Below are 18677 nucleotides of genomic sequence, written 5' to 3' on the forward strand. Positions count from 1 at the left end.
TTCTTTGCCACTCCAATTTTTCATACAACTTTATATATTCCACTATTTCTCACAGTAGCGGAGAACAGATAAAAAAAAAAAAAAATAGTACAGGCAATCTTCAGCCAGTGAGTGAGTTATATTCTAAACACTCTCTTTATTGTCAGTTTTACAGAACTTAAAAAATTATGTCCTTGAAGATTATGTTATAAATGGTGGCTAGATTGTATAGATCGGTGGTTCTCAACCTTCCTAATGCCTCAACCCTTTAATATAGTTCCTTATGTTGTGGTGACCCCCAACCATAAAATTATTTTTGTCGCTACTTTATAACTGTAATTTTGCTACTGTTATGAATTGTAATGTAAATATCTGATGTGCAGGATGGTCTTAGGCAACCCCTGTGAAAGGGTCATTCGACCCCCAAAGGGGTCATGACCCACAGGTTGAGAACCGCTGATATAGACAGTTCATGAAAGCTGATTAAGTCTTTAAGGTTGCTGAACTATCGGAACTTAATATAAACCTTCAATAGGTGCCCCGTTAGCTTTTTTTTTTCTTTTTGAGTGAGTCATCTGTAGATAAAATTTTAAATAACCAAAGCTAATCTGAAGCAACCTCCCTGCAGCTTTTTGTACCCACATCCCTTCAGACCTTTACTTGTCTCAAATCCTCATTGGGAAGCCAAGAGCAATTAAAGTGGAGAAGGAAATCAGAAACAAAACTGCAACAAGGATAACTCTCTTTAGGCCAGTTTATGAGTAGACATTCATCTGCTGAAGGGTAATTGAACTAAGTATGTTCTTATCTACTCTTAAAAAATGTAGTTTCAATTAACCAGAACATGCATCACATCTGTTGACACCTCCTTCATGAAATTTTCCAGGAACAAAATTTTTTTTGTATGAAATTTTAAATGTTTATAAGGGGGATAAATAGTGCAGTACTTAAGAGGATGGACTTTGGAGTCAAACAGACCTAGAATCAAATTATGGCCATTTATGAGATGGAGGGCCAGAGGCAAATTATTTAAACTATTCTGCACTTCAGTTTTTTCACTATAAAACGGAAATGATGAATCCTCCATGCTCCCAGGTCCTCTGTGATGACGACTGCGATCAGCCATGAAAGGCAGTATTTTGACCCGTCCACAGTTACACCCCAAGAGTGGGAAGGAGCACCGCCTCCTCACAAACATCTACCAATGTCTTTTTAAAAGTCTTTACAAATTGGGTGAAAACAAGTATCTGTTCGCTTTTGCTTTAAAATATCTATGACTAGTAACAATCACACTTCTCATTTCTAACACAGAAATTTAATATATCAGAAAGTAAATAAGGATAAATTTATAGATAGACCCCAAAAATTTCAAAGTTGATGAAAAATCATTGAAATATTGATCATTATTTTCAAACAGCTTTCCATTTTCATTTATTCCTTGAGAAGTGGCATCATATTTTAACTTAGAAGTGACTGTCCTAAGTTAGAATAAGAAAGCTGCAGTTAATTTATATTAATTTAAAAACATATCCCACTTGATATAAAAGATTAGTACATGACCTTCTTAATTTTCATTATTTGCCTTATAATTTGAATAAAAATAAATGAACATTATATTTTCACTAGACGTCAGGTTTAAAGTTGCTATGGTCAGAAAAAGCTCCATTAGATTTTAAAGCAATCTAAGTCAGTCTCTAGGCAGACAGTAGTATGGATTTAGTACTCTTTTGATGAGTTTCCAGGTATCGATAATTCAATACGCACATTTTTAAAAGGAAGGTGTCAGAGATTTTCTACTTGATAGATATTTCAGTCAACACTTAGTAAAGCTTAGCTCTATTGGGGTAAGCATTACTGCAATAAAAAGAAAAACTCATTAAAATGCCAAAATAGGTACAGTAGAATAACATTAAGAGTAATGATAAACAAAGACAGAACATCTGAAAAATTATCCCAACGAATGTCATATAACAACAGGAGCTAGAATCACAGAGCCCAAGACAACACACACCCTGTAGAAAAGTGGTAAGAGATTCTCCATTACTCATATCCTGAAATGTCACAATTATAATATTAAGAGGCTGAATTATACAAGTAACAGGTTCAACGGGCAGACGCTGCAAATAGCCACGTGCAGCGGTCCTCCACTTGATGTGGTACTGCCCTCCACAGGAGGGAGGGGATCAGAAAAGGTGAAGATAGTTTTTGGTGCCACAATGACTGGGTGTCTGGCAGGGTCAGGGATACCAAACATTCTGTGATGCGTGGTCCAGTCTGCAAAATAAAAGAACAAGAACTGTCCCACCCAAATACAAACAACACCCCCAAAGAAAGTGAAAACCCCAGTATACTATGTGAACTGGCTGCAGTGCAAAAAATTATGTCTAGGACTAAAAAGAAATAACGAAGGACAGATAAAACAAGACTTTGCAAGATAATCTTGCAGGTTTTAAGCAAAGGCCTAGGAGGTGACTCTCTCTTCAGGAAACTAAATCTGTAACAGATATACAGCTCTAGAGTAATATTTTGTGCAGCCGCTGAATAAAAGAGAATAGTAAGGTTATTCTCTGCCACCATCATGTACAGTGTGCAGAGATGCATTAATAAATAAAAATCCTATAATCTATTAATCTTATAAACGTATTAAAGGATTTGTAGCTGAAATAGGGGGATCCAGAGAAAGCCAGGAATATGGGTAAGAACACGGGAGTGGAGGCATAGACAATATTTCTTAGCCAAGGCAAAGGATTCATTGATATATAACAATTGAGTAAGTCAGAATTTTTTAAAGCGTATGTGAGTCTGTGGCTTCGTTTACATAGAGGCTTTGCCTTAGTGGAGGGACCCAAACTAATGAAGATAAAAATGTCGCATGGTGTTGAGTCCCAAAATTGAATCTCTCACACATCTTAAAACCCAGGTAAGCATCTACCAAAGGCCTCTAATCCAGTTGTTTAAATCATGTGTGTGTATGCGCGTGCGTGCTTATTTTAGGAACAGGCTAAGATAGTCTTATTTCATAAATAGAAATAATCCTGTTCAGAGCCCAGATCAGAGAGACTCCTGGAAGTTTAAATTCAGTACGTGGTATGTGCTGCTTTCATGGCATTATACAGTTTTCATGTTTATGTTGAACGTTTTTGCCAAACAGTCTTTTGTTGCATTATTATAACTATGTAACTATTCTCTGAGTTGATCCACAAAATACATTCTGACATTGTATCATTTCTTGTATAACTTTTTTTTTTTGGCTGGGGCCAGGTTTGAATCTGCCACCTCCGGTATATGGGGCCAGTATTTGGGGCCATCGCCCTACTCCTTTGAGTCACAGGCACCATCCAAGAACAAAGAATTTTATTAGTCAAGGTAACATGAGCTTCATGTTTGTGTCAATCCCTCTGGTACCCCAAGTTTCACTGTGACAATGCAATGGTGGACCCAGACCCAGATGCTCTGCACACAGCAGGTTTAAATAACAGACAAGGAATCCCAAGATTAGAAAATCCCAAATATTTTACAAGCCACTGCAATAAACCTGTCCAACTCTTGGTCTGGAGAGAGAAATTACCTTTATTTATTGGAAAGCAAACAAATTTATCTTTTACCCCCAACAAAGTCTCTATCTTTCAAGTCCGTTAACTATACAAACATCTTTTTTGACAATCCATTCCAGAATAAAAGGCTCTTAGTGCCCCTGCTCACACAATGTACAGAAGTGCGAGAGACTCATGAAGAATTGGCTACCAACAGTCCTCTATTTCCTTCATCTTTTTCTCCAATTTCCCTTCTGTTTGTCTTTCTGTTCTTTGGAGGGAATTTCCTCAACTTTGTCTTCAAACCCCTCTATTGAAATTCTTATTTCTGCTCATTGTTTTAATTTCCTAGAGCTCTTGTGTTCTGAATATTCCTTTTTTTGTACAGTATCTTGTTTCATAAATAAAATACCTTCTCATTTCTTTCTGAGGTTATTGTTACTATTATTGTTGTTGTTGTTTTCTGTTCCTGGCATTGTCTGTTTGCTAGGTTCACTTTTTCTTTTTTTTGAGACAGAGTCTTCCTATGTCGCCCTCAGTAGAGTGCCATGGCATCACAGCTCATAGCAACCTCAAACTCTTGGACTTAAGCGATTCTCTTGCCTCAGCCTCCCAAGTAGCTGGGACTACAGGCAGCCACCACAGCGCCTGGTTATTTTTTTGTTATTGTTGTCATTGTTGTTTAGCTGGCCTGGGCCAGGGTCGAACCCACCAGCCGGATGCCGAACCTAAGTTTACTTTTTCTATTTGTTATTTTGATCTTTACACTTTCATAAAGAATATATTTACCAAAAGTGTGTTGATTCTTGGTTGTATCTTCATAGTCAAGAGTGAGGCAATAAAAAATTGATCAAAGCTCTTTATATATTAACAGTACCTATCAACCAATGGGCTTATGATGGGAGAACAGACTGGGACATGGTTGCAAATTTCAAAATGTACATAGTTTTTATGTTACGATGATAATTTCAGGGAGGAATTCTCCAATCTTCTGTCTAATACAATATAAGCCTAAATGCCAGTTCTGAGAGTTAAACAGGAGGGGGGCACTTGAGATGGACAAGGAGCTGCATTTTGGACCCAATCTCTGAAGTGCCTCCTCCCCGGAAGTCTAGGGTTCGGAGGTGCAAACTGTCTCCTTCTTACAGGGATCCCCACGGAAGGCAGGGCACAGACCTCCCTCTACTGAACTGGCACCATTTGTCCAATAGTTATTTCTTCCTGTTTCAAATTTTGTTGCTGCTCTCATTTGCTATTTTCTCATTTTCCACTGTCTTCTGGGGTTTATATATTTTTATATCTTTACTCTCATTTTAGTAGGATTGTTCAGGAAGGAAAAGAATACATTTGAGTCTTCAGCCTATCATATTTTACTACTTTATAAATGTAATTACATATTTTGGTATGAATTATCAAAATAACTTGTTCCCATTTATAATCCCCTCCAGTAGTATCAGTGTTTTAGTCATCACTGAGTATTGTGACTTTTATCTTTGCTAATCTAAAAGGTCAAAAAATGGTACTTTCTGATTGAAATAAGCAATTCTTAGATCATTAATGAACATCAACATGTTTTTAGTGCTGAAGTTTTTTCTTAACTCTCTATAAAAGTTCTTTATATATAAAGACATTAATTCTGGAAAAATATTTTTCCACTTTAATAGCTACCTTTTCATTTTGAAGTATAGAAATTTAACATTTTTACAAAATCAAATATATCATTTCCTTTGTGGTTTTTGTTATAATTTTCATGCTTAGCAACCCTTACCCATAAGTATTTCCCAACATACTTTTCTAATGGTTTTGCTGTTTTTTATTTTTCTACATTAAGCTATAATCCTGTTAGAATTTACTTTTTCTGTATGTTATGAAGCAAGAATTTGGTATCCCTTCCCCTAATAATTAATCAATTGTCTAAGCATCATTTATTGAATAACCCTTTAATTTCCGTGGCCTGGGATGTCACCTTTACCATTTATATAAATCATATATCAGGGTTTCTAGGTAATCTACCTATTCTGCTCATACAGTTTCTGCTCGTAACAACAGGCCACATTTTTGTATCAGTGCCCCTTTCCACGATAAACAGGATTGGCCTAAATATTTTAATGTCTGTCAAGAGTAACTAAAATTGAATCTTGATGCAAAATGAAATAAATAAAAAGACGTGCCTGACAAGCTGACACCAGAAAAGTGTTACGGTAACAACAGCTAAATCACATATACATACATACATATATTTTCATTCATTACTGACCTTTTCGTTTTTAGTATAGTTCTTTTCTAACAACAAATTTTATTTTTTTCCTTCAAATATATTTTATTTTATTATTTTTTTTATGAAATCATAGCTGTGTACATTAACGTGATCATGGGGCACCATATACTGGTTTCATAGACCGTTTGACACATTTTCATCACACTGGTCAACATAGCCTTCCTGGCATTTTCTTAGTTATTGTGCCAAGACATTTACATTCCACATTTACCTAGTTTCACATATACCCTTGTAAGATGCACCGCAGGTGTAATCCCACCAATCCCCCTCCCTTTACTCACCTCCCCCTCCCTCCTTCAAAGAAAGTTTAACATCTGTATTTCAATATACTTTATAACTACACATGTATTTTTCTTTTTAGAAGTTTTGAGTATGATTTTTTAATCACTATCATTTATAATTCAATAAATACTATATGATGCTAATCAACTTTTTATGTTTACAAATTAAAGTAAAATGAACCTACTAATTGTAATTTAAAAAAAAAAGAAAAAGAAAAATGTGTTATCTGACCCATCTGCAAGTGATTCTTTACAAAGAAGGAAAAGCACCAATTTCCATATTGATATTATATACACAAGTTTCAAATTCCAATTCAAAATTTGTTTTCTTAAAGTGTTTTTATCTTAAAATTTATATCCGCGAAGTAAATGAAAAGTTTACTTATATGGAAAAATCATCCACATCTCTCTCTCTGTCTCAATAAGACAAAGTAGTTCCATACCTTCCTTCCTACCAGATTTTGAGAAAAAATAATTACCATTAAAGGGAAATCATCAACATAAGCATAAAAGGTTAACTAAAACACTTTCTTGGTATGTATTTTTCTGCTATTTCTTCATTACATTCTAAGTCCTAAAATTTTAATAAATCCTTAAAAGGATTGGTTGCACTTTCATATACATGGAGAATAATGCCCCTTATGTCAATAACTTCAATTAACACTTCCCATGATTTGTACCTTTAAACTTTGCTACAGGACTACTGGCTTGCCTTAATAGTTGATGTAATGAACACTACAATTTGTGCACCTTCTCAGAAATGTTTACCATATACTAGCACTGCTGGCTATGAAAGGAATCTGAGTATCACCACCAGGTTTGTCCACAGCTCTTGGTGACCTTCTGTGGAGATCCCTTAACTCTCTTTTGCTTCTCAATCAGTGTACGCAAAAAAGCCTAAATTCTACAATCAATGGTCATCGGACTTATCCAGTGTCTACTATGCATCAAACACTCCATTTAGTTCACTGTTCAACCAAAAATACTAACAAAATTCACCAACATTTGGGAAGCATTCGTATCAACTTGGCTCGCAGGGATGAAATAGAAGGAAATGTAGGGGCAGAAAAGAAAAGTGAGAGTCAGAAGACAGAGAGGGAAGGGCAGCAAACGAGCCGTCTCTCCCATTACCTACTCTGTTTTGTCTCTAACTTACACAGCTGTGCATGGAGAGACACTGTGCTAAGCCTTAACACACGTGCTGTGCACACCAGCCATCCAGGGGTTTCCAGAATAGATGCCAATCAAAACCATCCAAGATCACAGTGTATCTCGGTGGAGGAAGACTGACTGTCTTGGTGCCATGAAGCCATGTCACCTACATCCTATTACCGCAGCTGTGATTCCTCTGTCTCAGGAAGAAGCAGAAGAGAGAAAATCCTGGGAATGACTCTATCTAGAAGTGACTACATTAAATTTTCTGCCCTCAGGAGAGAAAGGAAAGAAGGCTGGTTGATAAGAAAACAAATCCAATTTTTAAAAAATAAAGAGAAGCTTACATTTGCTCTGCTGAATTGTGGCTTCTGAAAATCATGCATACCGTGTCAAGGATGCTGAGGGCACTCACATTGTTTCCAGCTGGTTGTGCCCACAGTAAGGCTGCTATAAATATCACTGTACTAAGATACTGATATATTAGTACTCTGGTTTATATATTAGAATCACAGGCTATACTCTCATGAGTGGAACCATCATGTTGAGTAGGTTCATAGATACTCTTCTACTTATAATGGGGTCCCTATAAACTCATCCTAAGTTGAAAACATCGTAAGTTGAAATGCATTTAATACATCTCTATCCTAACAAACATCAAAGCTTAGCCTTGTGTACCTTAAATGTGCTCAGGACACAATATTAGCCTGCAGTAAAGTACGGAATATAATTTATTGAATTATATAATTCATGTAATTTATTGAATACTGCACATAACATTGAAATCGCTACAGTTTCACAGCATAGTAAAGTTGAAAAATTGGAAGTCAAACCATTACAACTCTGTATAGCAACCTGGCTTAATGTACCCTCAATGAATCCCCAACAATAAAAAAAAAAAAAAAAAACTCTGTATAGCAAATGTGAAGAGACATTGCTAATCGGCCTCCTAAAAAGGTAGGAATAATTCATATCTCTACCAATAATGTACACAAGTACTTTGTTCTCAGTATCTCTGCCAGAAAAGGGCGATTTTAATATTTAAAATACATTTATTGAGATAAAATCACATACTTTAAAATTCACCTTTTTAAAGTGTACAATTCAATAGTTTTAGAATATTTACAGAACTATGCAATGATTACCACTCAATTTACAACATTTTCATCATTCCAAAAAAAGAAATCCTATAGCATCAGCAATCAGTGCCCCATCCCCCACCTCATCTCAGACCCAGGCAATCATTTATCTGTTTTCTGAGATTTGGCTTTTCTGCAGATTTCCTACAAAAGGAACCAGACCATATGCAGTTTTTCTGACTGACTTTTTTCACTTAACATAATGGTTTTGAGTGTCATGCTTCTTGTAGCAGGTGTCTGTCCTCTGTTCCCTCTTATTAAGAAATACCATTCTTCTGTATGGATATACTATATTTTAATTATCTATTTACCACTTGCTGGATATTTGGGTTGTTTCCACTTTTTGGCTATTAAAAATAATGCTGCGATGAACACTCATGTACAAGTTTTTATATAAATGCATGTTTTTATTTCTCTTGGGTATATACCTAGGTTGGAACACTGGGTCATATTCTAACTCCTTTAACATTCTGAGAAATTGTCAAACTTTTTCAAAGTATGATTTTATTATGGCGATTTGACGAGCACTAGATAATTTCGTTGAATTTGAAATGTATCATTCCTTACTGAGTTTGAGACTCTTTTCTTTCATCACTGGCCATTTCGGTTTTTATCTTCTAAATTGCTTTTCATCTCTTTTATATTTTTTTCTACTAGGTTGTTTTGTTTGCCTCTTATAAAGTTCCAAAAGTTCTCTGTACATTACATAGATTAGGCAACTTATTGCTGCCTTCTTTGTAAACATACTTGTCTCAATTCTAACATTTGTCTCTTCACTTTGTGGTACCTTGTATCGTATAAAATACTCCATTTATATGGAGCTCAATGTATCTTTAGGGTTTCAGTGTTCAATAAAAAGTTCTTGCCCACTTTCAGATTATATATGTAGTTGCCTGTAAGTTGTTATAAGATTTATACTTATTTATTTTACATTAAATCTTTAATCTATACAAAATTATTTCATTCATGACTTAGAGGTTTAACTGTTTTCCTGGTAAAACATCTTTTTTATCATATATTATCAAATATAATACAAAATTTTTCAGGATTCTCCAAGATTCTAATGTTATTTGAACTATAGGTCAGGACTATCTGTTGCTTGTAAAATAATTCAGTAGGACTTACTTAGTATTTTAAAAAATATGAAATAGAATAGAAAAAGAAAGTGTATCATATCTAATGAGCATAAATGAATCATAAAAACTTCTATCTTATAATGCACACATCAAGGGTCATTTTGTAGTAACATGTATGTCTTACTGTGAATCAGACTATGAATTAGAATCCATGAAGTTTAAAATTTTGCTCCTCCATTGTAGCCCACTGATCCATTTGTCCACACTATATTCACCTGATTAGAGTTGCTTTAAGCTAATATTCTGATATTCAGTAGGGCAAGTGTCTCTTTTACATACACTATTTGGCTACTCTCAGACATATCAATCACGTAGTTATTTTTTCCTAATATTAAAAAAAACTTACTTCCATTAAAATTAGAATTTCTGATTAGGTCGATTTATACTTTTATAATATTGTTTCTCCCTGTCCACTATCAAGTACTTGGCATGTCTTTCAGTTTCTGAAACATGGTACATTTCTATGGTTCTTATTATTAAATAATAATAAATATATAATGTATATATATTACATAGGTTCTATGGCTTACTTGTTAAATTTAATTATAATTATTTTATAGTCCTTCTCATTCTTGGACGAAATTTTTTGCCATTTCCACATCTGTGTGTTTTTTATTACAAATATAGAGAAGCTATTGATTTTATTTAGCTATGTCTGATTATTTTACCAGATTATCTTATTAACTTTATTGTTTATAACTTGAGTCTCCTACCTAGATTTACAATCATGTTTTGCTAGGACTGCTGAAAAATGGTAAATAATCTGGCCAAATAAAATGGCAATCATGTCATTCTAACTAGGTACTGACTATAAAAAGGAGTTTAAATATCACACACAAGAACGAATTACTCAAATGACTTAGCCTCATTCCTCTCTTTTTTATTGCTCAAGTTGTTCCTCATATTTTAGCCTCTGCCCAATACTCCTCAAAATGCTACTATCTCTCCTGCAGTTTCCAAATTGTCTACCAATGAGAATCCCTGTGTTCTGATGACTGGGTGGCAGGGAAAGGAGGTGGTCTTGCCTTCCAAAATAGCATTAAAAATACAAATCCATCCATTCAGATGCATAGTATAGGCAAACCTGGTACAAGGAAAGATGCTGAAAGAAATATTAAGAAATTAAGAATGTCCAGAAAGATAATCAGATACGTAATATAAACATGTAAGTAAATAACTTTATTTTTAAAAAAAATTAATGTGTACCAGGAGAGGCCTAAGTATAATTCAAGATTACTGTTTACAAAATTAGTTACAGGTGGAGGTTAGCTATATACTACAATAACGCTGCAAGTTAGATACAGTGTAGATCAAAAATCTTTTGTGGAATTGGCTGAACCTAATTATCACACGTATTAAGGGGAAAAGATGTTTTCAAATAATCCATTTATCAGTCACCTTCTGGTTACATAACACATGTGCTTCTTAAAAGACCACTTGGACAGGCCAAAGGTAACAATCCCTAAGTTGTAAGGAAAGCTGCCTATCAAAAGAGGGAAATAAAAAGAATAGATGAAAAGCCCAGTATTAACAATGACCTTTCTTGACTACTTTTTAATTGAAAACAGAATTAATTTCATTCAATAAAAATGAAAATAAAATAAATTCCTATATACAAAATTTCTTAAAGATAGAAATTTAGTAAAAGCAGGTCCTACTGAATTTTAATGTATTGTTTATAGTTGAGTGTTGAAATTAATACAGCTTCTTACAGTGCCAAAAAAAAAAAAAAAAATCACCATCCAAAATTTTCACCAGGGTCAAAAATTTTCATCTTTGAATTCACATAGTATATAACAGCAAAACACAGATGTTCATAAACTAGGTAGTTTACTGGTTCATTCATGCTATAAAAACATTACTGACATTTCATCTGGTCAACCATCTTAAAGGTTAATTCTTGTTTCCTCTTTCTGATTTCATTCTAGGTGAACTGTTCTGGGCAGATTCTATTTACCTATTCTGAGCAAACCACGAACTGTTTCATTGCTCACTCTTACTGTTAAGAACATATTGACTTGCTGCCTGCTCTGCTGTTTAATTCATTTATGCCGAGAGTCAGGCATGAAGACAGAATTTTAAATGTGACATTTGCAGACTGTTAGGTCATTTAAGCTCTGACAACACTAGGGAATTCCTGACATATAAACTGGACCTGATTACCAAGTACAAAGGAGCTTCCCAAAGGAACAAATTTCTGACCAGTTTTTGTAGTTTCTCACAGAATTTTAAAACTAAATTTTAATGTCAATGAAAAAAATAGAGAGCTGACATTTTAAAGTAAAATTCCTCTGTTTCTTTTAGTAAAGCTCAAACTGGCGCTTCTAATCAACATGGATCAGCTCAATAAAGTCTTTTGATTGAGAAAGACATAGGAAAAACTCACAGTAACAATTAACAGTCATAACAATTTTGAGGAACTCTGACATTTAAGGGCTTTGAAAATTTCCTATAATCTTTTTTCAGCAGTCCTGAAAAATCTGCTGGGTCTAAAGACCATCTATAACTCTAGTCAACAGACCATTTAAAATGATTGGATTCTGGACCAGTAGGACAGAGGTTATACACTATCAAAATTACAGTACAAAGTCGAAGCTTAAATACTTATAACACTGTCTTCTCTAAGATTGTAGTTATGCAGAAGGGATGATAGAGTCATTATAATTGGAAATGAATAAACTGCCCACATGACATGTAAAATTGTATTTTATAAGAGCTGATAATTGGATGGGGTGGAGGATGTAGGGCAAGATTGTTTTCTCTTTTTAGCCACTCCAAAAAATTACACCATATGCCATTTTTTTTTCAGCTCTTTTTCCTTGTCACTTGTAACAAGCACTATATATAATGGTTCCAAATGAAAGTTTTCTGAAATTAAGTTTTATTATTCAGTAATACACAAAAGATAATTCTGATTTTACCCTATATTTTACATAAAAATTCTAGTGTTATACACCAACTAGTCCTTTAATACTGGGCTCTGAATGAAAGTTTCAACTGTAATAGGTGTAGTCTAAATAGGGATAGAGGGCCTCGAATGCCTTCCAGCTAAAGCACATTGATTCCGAAAAACTTAACAAAAGCAATTACTTTTCAGAGATTAAAAATCTTGTTTCTTTTAAAAGAATAAAATGGAAAACAGACCTGGTGTATTATCTGCGCTACAGGAAGTTGCTCGGCGTATTTCAGAGGCTCTATTAGTTCCTCATCCTTCCCAACATTCTTATAGCTGGAAAAAAAGAATTAAAAAACACAGAGCTAAGGCAAATACCTTTTTAAATATGGCAAATATCCAAATATACCAATATAAAATATATTAAAATACACAGTTTTATAATATGTAAGTTTTTTAAATAATCAGTATTTATCAATAACCTTTGAAAAACTACCTAATGAAAAATTTGACATGACTATAAATATATTCATAGTGCATTGAATTACTAAGTAATAAGATTAGCTAAACTAACTTACCTGATGTTCTCAGATCCTATCTTTCTCTGAGACTTAAAATGTTTCAGAACTCCCTATTCACAGAGCATGCTGTTCATCACATGCGGCTTTTAAAGGTCTTCAAAATCTGGCCGCGACCACCTTCGAGCCTCGCCCTAGCAGCCCTTTCTCTTGTTTCAGTCACACCTACCAGGTGGGCCTAGACCAACCACCATGTCTCTTCTTTGTTCATTCTTCTTTTAAACATATTAATTTGTTTATGCCTATGTATGCATATATTTTTTAACTTCCTTGAATAAAAATCCATGTCCTATTCTTCTTTATATATCTAATATCTACATATAATAAAGACTCAAATGTTTGTTGAATGAACACAGGAATAAAATGAAATGAAAATAATTCTGAGGGCGGCGCCTGTGGCTCAAAGGAGTAGGGTGCCAGCCCCATATGCCGGAGGTGGTGGGTTCAAACCCAGCCCCAGCCAAAAACTGCAAAAAAAAAAGAAAACAATTCTGAGAATTATTTTATATTTATTTTTTAATATTTGGGATTCATTGAGGGTACAAAGAATTGGGTTGCACTGAATGCATTTGTTAGATATCCCTCTTATAATTATGTCCCACTCCCAAGAGGTGTGCCACACGCTGTGACCCCCTCCCCATTTGTTCATTCCCCTACCCACCTTGTATTAGCTCATCTACCACCTTCATATTAGAATAGAGTACATTGAATTCTTGCTTGAGAAGTTATTTATACAGAAAATATCTTTTAATGCTTACATTCACAATGAGATGCAAAAGTTGGTATAATGTATACCTAATACAAAATAAAATAGTAACTACAGATATAAGAATAAAAAATAGAATCTTCACAAATTAAGAAAATTTGATAAAATGTTTTTAAAAATTATCAACCCTTTCAGAAATAGCAAATAAACATTAAATGTCAAGACAATAAGACGTGAAGATATTTGAACTTCCTCTTCCCTTTTTTTCTGTAAATTACACATCATCTTATAACTTAAAAATTAAATTTTAAAAACCTAAACTTTGATTTATCTTGAAAAATAAACAAAACAAGATTGTTCTAAGTTTCTAGAGTTGCAGTGAAGCTAACTGATGAGAACTCTGTAATCTTTCCCAAGAGAAAGTCAAAATTTTGCATATGATTTAACCTTCAAGAATATCTTACCTAGGTAAACCGTTTGTAGATATCTTGCAGAATTAGTATACAAATAGTTAATTTGGGTGAACTTTAAAGATTCTCACTAATGGTATTGAAAAATACTGTCCCCCCAAAATAACAATTGCCTGAGAGAGTCCAGTGGATCTAATTTTAATGAGCTAATGTCTCTAAGCACAGTACAGAAAAACTGGCTATTTGTATAACTGCTATATACAATTGGGATACCTTTACAGAAGCTCTAGCTAGTAGTTATAATAAATTATCTTCTTGAGCACTTTAAAATACAATTGACTTTGTTTTATAATTTTACTTTTGGTCAAAGCATTTAAAATTTATCTCTGACATTCTATATTTTGATAAATTTCAGAATAAAACATACATATTTCAAAAAAAAATTATGTTTCATAAAGACAGAAAGCAGAATGTGGTTGCCAGGAACGAACAGTGGGGAGTTAGTATTTATTAGGTAGAATTTCAGTTCACAAGATGAAAAAGTTCTGGAAATGGATGGGGGTGACAGTTACACAATAATGTAAATATTTAACACTACTGAAATATACTTAAAAATAGTTAAAATGGTAAGTTGTATGTTATATATTTGTTATGGGCTCAATTGAGTACCCCCACATATCCCTCAAAATCCACATTTTGAAGCCCTAACCCCCAATACTGCAGAATGAGATATATTTATAGATGTGATCTTTAAAATGGTAACTAGGTTAAATGAGATCATTTGGTTCGGCCCTTCAATATAACTGGTAGCCTTACAAGAGGAGATTTAGGACACTGAGACAGAGTAAAGACCACATAGAGACCCCAGAGGAAAACAGCTATCTACAAGCTAAGGAGAGAGGTCCTAGGAGAAATCAGTCCTGCCAGCATCTTCCAGCCTCCAGACGGGGAGTTAACACATCTCTGTTGTTTAAGCCACCCAGTCCATGGTAACGGTAGCTCTAGCAAACTAATAAGGTATATTTTTATCTCAATTAAAAATAAACTAAAGATTCATTGACCCAAAACCTCGACATTGCTTTAAAATGTTACAATTAATACTTAAAATGTCTATCTAAATCATGTATAAAATCCACATCAGAAACAAAATGATAAAATAGACAAATTGGACATGGAATTTTAGAACTCTTGTGTATTAAAGAACACAATCACAAAAGTGAAAGAATAATCTATAAAATGAGAGAAATATTTATAAATCATAAATCTGAAAAAGGACATATCAAAATACACACTCACATTATAACTCAATAATAAAAAGATAAATAACTTCATGAATAATTCTTAAATGACAGGACATTCTCCAAGGATATATATATTTTTTTTTTTACTTTTTTCTTTTTTTGTAGAGACAGAGTCTCACTTTACTGCCCTCGGTACAGTGCCATGACGTCACACAGCTCACAGCAACCTCCAAGCTTTTGGGTCTATGTGATTCTCTTGCCTCAGCCTCCCGAGCAGCTGGGACTACAGGTGCCCGCCACAACGCCCGGCTATTTTTTGGTTGCAGTTTGGCCGAGGCCAGGTTTGAACCCGCCACCCTCAGTATATGGGGCCAGCCTCCTACTCACTGAGCCACAAGCGTCACCCCTCCAAGGATATTTTTAAGCACAGTGGCATATTTTTGTTTCTTTTTTACTGAGAAGAATACAGTCACTACTCATGCAGTTTGGTCCTACCGCCTTCATTCCTGTTAAGATACCAGCAGTTTCACTTGATCTCAGCCAAAGGCCAAGAAACGATAAGATATCAGCAGTTTCAACAATTATGTGCTGAAAAAAAATCGAAGATCAGATCGTTGACAGTAATTCTAACAGTACATAGAAAAATGAAAAAGTCACTCTTCCTTAGTTATTCCAAAGACCTAAAGTGACAATGTATAAGATAAATACATTTTACGTGTAAAAGGTCTCTCATTTAATATTTATTTTTATTTTATTTATTTTTTGCAAAAATATTTGAAATTTGGCAGTTTGTTTTAACTTTTTAAAATGTCAAGTAGTTTGTTACGAAAAATTCCAAACATGGTTCTATATTTTTTTAATTGTTTTTTGCTAGCCTATTTGAAAGTTAAGTTGCAGACACCATGACAGTTCTCATCTATTTCAGCATCTACCAACCAAGGATATGTTTGAAAAATTTTTTAAAAACTGCAGCATTTTTTCAAAGTCACTCAAAATGCAACTCCCAAGTAATCTTGGATACTACTATGGACATATGATCACTCATTTTAAACTTCTTAAAAATATTTGTCCTTTGTTTTCTTACTTGATGTTGCTATCAAGAAGCATGACACCAAGTTCACTTTCTTTCCATCTTAAATATATTTCCCATTTTAAATTACTTATTATTTTTTGGCTTAGAGGCCTAATGGCCTTTTTCCTCCTTTTCTTTTAAAGTCCAATATCCTAATATATCTTAAGAGTTAGTTGTTCTAGATCAACTGTCCCAGGTGCACAGGAGACAGGATTCCTTTCAATAAATTCAAATCTCATTTTATTTCAAAGTTCTTTAATTCTAATTTAAAATATTATATCTATTAATTTTGTTTTTAATTCAATATTTAATTCTACCCTTTTTTTATTTCATTTTCCTTTTCTTGACTCTTTCATTACTTATTCTTTGTATCACTTACTGAACCATGGGGATACCTATCTTTCCTTGGGCACCTTGTAGTGCAGCTTCCATTTCTGAGCTGAGGTTTGTGTTCTTGCAGAGTCCCGTCGGCTCCTGCTTCACACTTCTTTTTTATTTATTTATTTATTTTTTTTATATTAAATCATACTAAGACATGTGCTTCACACTTCTTCCTGCTGTCTTTCCATTTCAGCTGTGAGTTTCTGTGTGTATGGCGCATGGTTCCTTTCATGATGCAACAACTTGTTTTCTATACATCCTTCATGGTCCACTGTTGCCTTTCAGTTTTCTTCTGTTTTGTGGTTCTCTTTCATTCCTTTCTTTTTACTTTTGTGTGCACTCTTTGGGTATATGTCTGTATTGTATAATTTACCAAGAAGGTTTGATTTCAGTTTTCTGTCTCATGGTAACTCTGTGCAGATGCTGGCTTCTCTCTGTGTGGAGGATTATTTGTATTGGCTCTTTTCAGGATCAGCAACATGAGTTATCTTGTGATGGAGGGAGAAGGGAGATCAGTTGGCTTATAAGGTTTCTCAGTTGACGAGCACCCTCTTCTGTGGCTACTCCAAAGCATAGTTTCTTTAACAAATGGACTTTTTATAGCAGCGGGGGGCAGATTTGTCTTTAAAAAAATGCTGCCTTGTTTCCATAGTGTCCTCTTCAGCTGCTGTCTTCTTCCCTTTCACTACTAAGGCTCTAAGGGACACCCAACCCTGACCCCACACCTCTTGCTTTCTGCAAACCAGAACTGGTGCTTTCCCAAGACTGTCACCTATAGTCACCCATACTTTCTAAGCCTCATCTTCCCAAAATCAGTAGACGGATCTATGCACAGTCCATGCTTACGGTATAAGTCAGACAGAGACAACTACAAATGTTAATTTCAATCTATATGTGGCAGTCATTCTAAGTAACCTAGAATTTTTCTCTTAAAAAATAATAAAGTTTCTTTCTTCAAGTCATTCTAATACTCTTTTTACTTAATATTTTGAGTCTTTTTAGGGACCCTCCTAAAAGAATATACTTTTTCCATTATTTCTTTCCAAGGTCCTTCACAAGGAAGATCTATTTAAATAATGTAATAAGAGTAATTTTTGCATGGGAAAAGCTGTGTATTCCTTATTTTACTTTATTATTTTTAATAGCATTTTGTAGAAAACAATAAATAAAATTTTCTTATTCTATAAAAGAACTGTGGCTCTAACATAGTAATGCTACGATCCCAAATGAAAAGGCAATTAAAATACTGTCTAAATCCTCTGCATAAATAAAACATGGCTGGCAAATTATGAAGCCTGTGGGCTTAGTCTTTACAATTTCCTGTGTTTTATGCATCCTTTTTATGTCCAGTGCCACAAAAACCTTTTTCCTCCATGCTACCCAAAATAATACTGTAAAATCATTTACTATGCCCTTGCATAAGGTAATAATCTCTGACTCTGATAAAGTTTTTATTCAGCAATGCCATATTGACATCAGATTATTCTTATATAAAATGACATAGTTCACTGAGGGCTGAAGGCCAAAGCATGTTTCCAAATACTACGTAACTCTCCCCACCCCCAAATAAAAGAACAGGTAAAGAAAGCAGAGATATTGTGCTATGCTAGATACAAATGAAAAATTAAGAGTATCAATAAATAACTAAAGACACATCATCTAGAGTAATCCAAATTAGGACGAAATTCCCTAAATATACCAATAACCCAATAGTTAGTATATGTCTTGAACATGATCATGTAAAAGAATTACTTGAAAGTAAAAGGATATAATAGAGAAATCAATTAATTTCTTATAACCTTTGAATACATGATAAATGTCCACTCCTTAACTGCATTTAAAAAAATTTCCAAGTAGCCATGTAACTGACAACACATGTTGTATAATTTGTAATGACA

General features: G+C 34.1%; 1 protein-coding gene across 5 annotated transcripts in view; it reads right to left on the reverse strand.

Annotated features, from left to right (window-relative positions):
* The window catches only part of PIGK (phosphatidylinositol glycan anchor biosynthesis class K), a 78383-nt gene that overhangs the window by 17895 nt on the left and 41811 nt on the right, over positions 1-18677 (reverse strand). For 2 of the 5 annotated variants that reach the window (XM_053591742.1, XM_053591743.1), the window contains exon 10: positions 12643-12727. In XM_053591742.1, the coding sequence (XP_053447717.1) occupies positions 12643-12727 (85 nt within the window). Of the gene's footprint in view, positions 1-7570; positions 7686-7728; positions 10601-10934; positions 10982-12642; positions 12728-18677 lie in introns of those variants that run through there. The other 3 variants (XR_008380195.1, XM_053591744.1, XM_053591745.1) reach the window with 3 other exon arrangements.

Source organism: Nycticebus coucang, chromosome 5, assembly GCF_027406575.1.
Source record: "Nycticebus coucang isolate mNycCou1 chromosome 5, mNycCou1.pri, whole genome shotgun sequence".
NCBI lineage: Eukaryota > Metazoa > Chordata > Mammalia > Primates > Lorisidae > Nycticebus > Nycticebus coucang.